At 47.2% G+C, this 5,776-nt stretch overlaps 1 protein-coding gene across 1 annotated transcript in view; it reads left to right on the top strand.

Moving 5' to 3' along the window:
- The window catches only part of IL22RA1 (interleukin 22 receptor, alpha 1), a 27,022-nt gene that overhangs the window by 3,294 nt on the left and 17,952 nt on the right, over positions 1 to 5,776 (top strand). Inside the window, exons 2-4 of the mRNA XM_010830054.1 lie at positions 1,067 to 1,199; positions 2,342 to 2,520; positions 4,468 to 4,643. Of these exons, the coding sequence (XP_010828356.1) occupies positions 1,067 to 1,199; positions 2,342 to 2,520; positions 4,468 to 4,643 (488 nt within the window). The remainder of the gene's footprint in view (positions 1 to 1,066; positions 1,200 to 2,341; positions 2,521 to 4,467; positions 4,644 to 5,776) is intronic.

Raw genomic sequence — 5,776 nt, 5'->3', positions numbered from 1 at the left:
CCCTATGAAACCCATGGAGCTGGGGAAGGAGCCTGTGCCCTCCTCAGCAGGTGTGTGGTGGGTGGGCAGGGACTGGACCCACCGACAGAGAGGCAGGGATTCACAAACATCTTCTCCACCCTTGCTTGAAATTACTGGTTCTAGGAAAGTTACTTTTTAGACAATAGTTGAGTACCTCTAAAATATTCCATTGGTGAGAACACTGATTTCAGATGGTGCTGAGAAATGAATGAACAACAATAGCAAGTGTCGACAAGGATGTGAAATAACCGCACCCACTCAAACATCGCTGATGGGAATGTGAGATGGTGCAGCCACTTCTCTGGAAAACAGTTTGGCTGCTCTTCAAAAGTTCAACGTAGAATCACTGTAGGACCCAGAAATCCCACTCCTACCCAAGGGAACCAAAAGCTTATGTCCACTTAAAAAACTTGTGCACAACCATTTGCAGCAGCATTACTCAAAATAGCCAAAAAGTGGAAACAACCCCAGTGCCCAGCAGCTGATGGAGGATAAACAGAATGTGACCTATCCACACGATGGAATAGAATTCAGCTGCAAGAAGGGAATAAGTGCCAATCTATGTAATACAGATGAGCCTTGAAAACATGATGCCAAGTGAAAGAAGCCTGACACAAAAGGCCAATTGGATAACTTCATTTATAGAAAATGTCCAAATAGGCAAAGTCATTGAGACAGGAAGTAGATTATTGGTTGGTTGCCTGGGGCTGGGAGGAGGGGAGGGATGGGAATGACAGCTCACGGACACAAGATTTGTTTGGGGGCGACAAACACGTCCTAGAACTAGACCTGCGGCCGTGGTCTACACCACCTTGTGAATATATTTAGAATACCACAGAACTATATGATTTTAAGCGGTGAATTGTATGGAATGTGAATCATAGCTCAATAAAAAGGAAAAAAAGAAGTGAAGGGGAGCGGGAGGGTCAGTTAGCACCGTCTCCTGCTAAGTGGTTGCTGGCTCACCCCCTCGGTGGGCAGCTCGAAAGGGGGCTAGGGCAGGGTCTATGCACCCATCTGCTCACCCTGCTCCCACTTCTGGCAGCTCACATCACTGAGGACACCTCAGATCTCCTTCAGCACGTGAAGTTCCAGTCCAGCAACTTCGAAAACATCCTGACGTGGGACGGCAGGCCGGAGAGTGCCCCCGACACCGTCTACAGCGTCCAGTATAAGACGTAGGCTCCCCAGCAACATTACCCCTTTGACTCTGCTCTGAAACCAAAGAAAACCCTCCCCTCTTCCATATGTCCCCATGTCCCCCTTGGACCCAGACTGGTGTCACTCAGCAACTCTCCCCCAAGACATGGCTTTGCTCCTTGATGTTTCTTCTGCAGGGAGAGGTTAGAATGATGGTTACAAGTATGGGCTCTGGAGGCAAACGCCAGCCCCTCATCCTATAACCCTGGGCAGGTAGATAAATTCACCAAGCCTTCATTTCCCATCCAAGAAGTAAAGATAGCAATAAGATTTTCCTCCTAGGGTTGTTGGATGGGTTAAATGAGTCATTAGCATGTGTTCCTGGCAAAAAACAAATGCCCAACCATTGCTTTGTTATTTGGGGAAGACTAGGTCAACAGCCAGGTAGCGCTAGTGGTAAAGAACCTGCCTGCCAGTGCAGGAGACATAAGAGACGTGGGTTCAATCCCTGAGTCAGGAAGATCCCTTGGAGGAGGGCATGGCAACCCACTCCAGTACTCTCACTGGAGAATCCCATGGACAGGGGAGCCTGGTAGGCTGCAGCCTATAGAGTTGCACAGAGTCAGACACAACTGAAGCGACTTAGCACGCATGCATGCAAGTCAACAAAAAGTCATGTTCACCCCCTCCAGTTCCCCCCCGCCAACCCCATTCCCACTCATCTCCCTTCCCAGGCAGGAGAGGGGAGTTGCATGGGCTCAGAAATCTGTAAACCTGGGTTCCATTCCTGGTCCTGCCACTTCATCCTGTGGCAAGTCACTTGCCCTCTCCGAGACCCAGGTCCCTGGCCTGTAAACGGGCCTAACAGTGCCCAGAACATGAACTCAAACCGTCTGAGTTCACATCCGGGCTCCCTGCATGCATGATGCAAACACCTGGGCAAATTTTACTTCCTTAAGCCCCAGCTTCCTGACTTGAAAAGGAAGGAAGATATTAATAATGTGTGAGCCTCACAACACTGTTGTGAGGTTGATCTGAAGACTAACAGATCATCTGCATAAAAGGCCTGGGACACATGTGCTAAGTAAATATTCGATATCGTTATCAATATTAATAAACCACAGGCTGGCTGCCAAACCTGTTCATGAAAGGTGTGCTCCAGCCCCTCCCTTGCCCACAGGTATGGAGAGGAAGAGTGGTTGGAAAAGGAGGGCTGCCAGCGGATCACCCAGAAATCCTGCAACCTTACCATGGAGACGAGCAACCTCACTGAGCTCTACTACGCCCGGGTCACCGCCACTGACGGGGCAGGCCGATCTGCCACCAAGATGACCAACCGCTTCAGCTCACTGCAGCACAGTGAGTGGGGCCCTCTCGTTGCAAGGGATGCGGGTGGGAGGATGGCCTTTTCCCCTCTGGAGTGGGTGGAGCGTCCAGAAGGGCTTTGCCTCTCGGGGCCAGTTAAGGATGTGGCTTTTAGGGAAGACCCCCCAGACTGGACAGCATCTCCCGTGTGGTTCTCCATTTTTCTCCATCTCTAGACCTCTTGTATGCAGACCTTCACCTTGCCACTTGAGCACAACCAAGGCCTCCTAACTCCATCCACCTACTCCTTCTTTGACTCTTTTTCAATCCTCAGTCATGGTTTCAGTTTCAACATCACCTCCTAAGTGAACATCCCCGCCCCACAGCCCCAACAACTCCCTTGTACTATACAGGTCATCGCCTGCTATTTTCCGTCACCGTAAACTATTCACTGACTTCAGAGCTCAGATCATAACCTGTCTTTATTGTTTGCGTGCATGGATATCATCTGAATTGAAATGTGAGCTTCAAGAAGGCATGCATGGGCATAGAACCCATTGGATTCCTAGTCCCTAACATAGCGCCTGGTACATAGGAGATGCTCCATACATAACTGATGAAATTAGATGGATGGGTGGATAAATGGATGAGTCGCCAAACTCCTCACACAAGTTAAGCAGGTGATGTTCACTGACTGACTTAAAAGTCACATGGTGTTTTAGGAAAATAAAAAATAAAATTCAGCAAGTTATTTTATATTGTCTCTCAGCTTGTTCAATTAATGCATAGTTACTGTAGGAAATTTGGAAAATATAGAAATATGCAAAGAAAAATAAAACTAAGCCCAAATAATCTGAGCACTTAAACATAACCACAGTTACTAGCAGCTGTATCTCCACTTTTGTGATCTGGTGGTTTGTTTTTCATATCATGGTATCATGAACATTTACCCATGTCATTAAATGCTTTTCCACATCATGATATCTCACAACTACAAAAATGATCCATTCTATGGAGGTACTTTAACTGACTTCCCTGATTCCATTTTGGAAGGAATCAGGATTTTGTTGTTTTTAAATAAATAACTGAAGCAAACATTCTTTTAGTGCAGATCATTTTAATCTTGGAGGTCAATGGACCCTTGAGGACTTTTTATAAGTTAGGTTCAGGGGGAGACATGAATCCCTGAAATTGTTTGCAAGATTTTTGTATATGTACATTTTGGGGGAGCAAAGAACCATAGCATTCACCAAATTTACAAAAGGTTCTATAAACCAGGAAAGGTCATTTGGTTAATTTGGAAAATTCATCTTGAGAGAGACTGAAGTCTTAGGCCTTGCCTTTGAGGCTACACAATGATATCGGAGAAGAGGATGGCACCCCACTCCAGTACTCTTGCCTGGAAAATCCAATGGATGGAGGAGCCTGGTAGGCTATAGTCCATGGGGCTGCTAGGAGTCGGACATGACTGAGCGACTTCACTTTCACTTTTCACTTTCATGCATTGGAGAAGGAAATGGCAACCGACTCCAGTGTTCTTGCCTGGAGAATCCCAGGGACGGGGGAGCCTGGTGGGCTGCCGTCTATGGGGTCGCACAGAGTTGGACGTGACTGAAGCGACTTAGCAGCAGCAGCAGCAGCAATGATATTGGAAACCACAAACACTCTTCAGGATGCACAGTTGAAACATCACTCCCCAAATCTCTCATTGCCAGTAGACTGGGGGTATGTGGAGGCTGGGGGATGTGATCAGCCTGGGGGGACAGGCCCCTCTCCCTGGGCTCTTCCCACCACCCTTGGTTACCTCTTCGCCAGCCTTACGCCCAAGCACCAGTCGCTTCTCTTCTCACCTGTTAACTTAGGTGATGCTTTCAGAAGCATGGCTGGGGTTGGAGTGGGAGGCAGTAGGAAGGAATCATTTCCCAAGGTCCACGGCAGCCTCTCAGACACTTCTGGCTGATTCCAACTGTTTCATTTCTTTTTGCTCTCTCCCTTTTCTAGCTAGCATCAAACCACCTGATGTGACCTGTATCCCCAAGGTAAGATCCATCCAGATGATCGTCCATCCCACCTACACACCAATCCGCGCACAGAATGGCCACCAGCTGACCTTGGAGAACATCTTCCAGGACCTACTCTACCACTTAAAGCTGCGCATCAACCACACCTATCAAATGGTAAATGAAGGGTAAATATACATACCACCATGGTCCTTCCCTGCCTCCAAAACCCATTTTCCTCTCTGCATTGCTTTAAGTAGAAGTGAGATGTATTATATAAATCAGCATTTCCCAGAATACATCTACAGCCTACTCTTGTAGATTCACAAACACAATAGCGTGCTAAAGACTCTGACAAGTCCTGCAAACTCAAGACTCCAGTTTCAGTTTGTTTAATACAACTGTTCCCACATATATTTGATCAGAGAAAGCCCCCTTATTTTCATTACATGTTTTGATTTGTTTTGTCTAATGCCTTCTAACATTCTGAAGAACATCTTCTATTAACATTCGCACATGTCCATTTTGGAAAATACTGGAATCAATTTCTTTTGTTGTTCAGTCCCTAAGTCATGTCCAACTCTTTGCAACCCCATGGACTGCCCCACAGGATTCCCTGTCCTTACGATCTCCTGAAGTTTGCTCAAACCCATGTCCACTGAGTCAGTGATGCCATCCAACCATCTTACCCTCTGTCATCCCCTTCTCCTCCTGCCTTCAATCTTTCCCAGCATCAGGGTCTTTTCCAATGAGTCCACTCTTGCATCAGGTGGCCAAAGTATTGGAGCTTCAGCTTCAGCATCAGTCCTTCCAACAAAAATTCAGGGTTGATTTCCTTTAGGCTTGACTGGCTTGATCTCTAACTTCTTGCTGTCCAAGGAACTCACAAGAGTCTGCTCCAGCACCACAGTTCAAAATCATCAATTCTTTGGCACTCAGCCTTCTTTATGGGTCAGTTTTCACATCCATACATGACTACTGGAATCACCATCAGTTCAGTTCAGTTCAGTCACTCAGTCGTGTCCGACTCTTTGCAACCCCATGAAGTGCAGCACGCCAGGCCTCCCTGTCCATCACCAATTCCCGGAGTTCACTCAGACTCACGTCCATCGAGTCAATGATGCCATCCAGCCATCTCATCCTCTGTCGTCCCCTTCTCCTCCTGCCCCCAATCCCTCCCAGCATCAGAGTCTTTTCCAATAAGTTAACTCTTTGCATGAGGTGGCCAAAGTATTGGAGTTTCAGCTTTAGCATCATTCCTTCCAAAGAAATCCCAGGGCTGATCTCCTTCAGAATGGACTGATTGGATC

Source organism: Bison bison, unplaced genomic scaffold (assembly GCF_000754665.1).
Source record: "Bison bison bison isolate TAMUID 2011002044 unplaced genomic scaffold, Bison_UMD1.0 scf7180017864516, whole genome shotgun sequence".
Lineage (NCBI taxonomy): Eukaryota > Metazoa > Chordata > Mammalia > Artiodactyla > Bovidae > Bison > Bison bison.
Note: the sequence above shows the minus strand (reverse complement) of the source record. Positions and strands in the feature narration are given on the sequence as shown.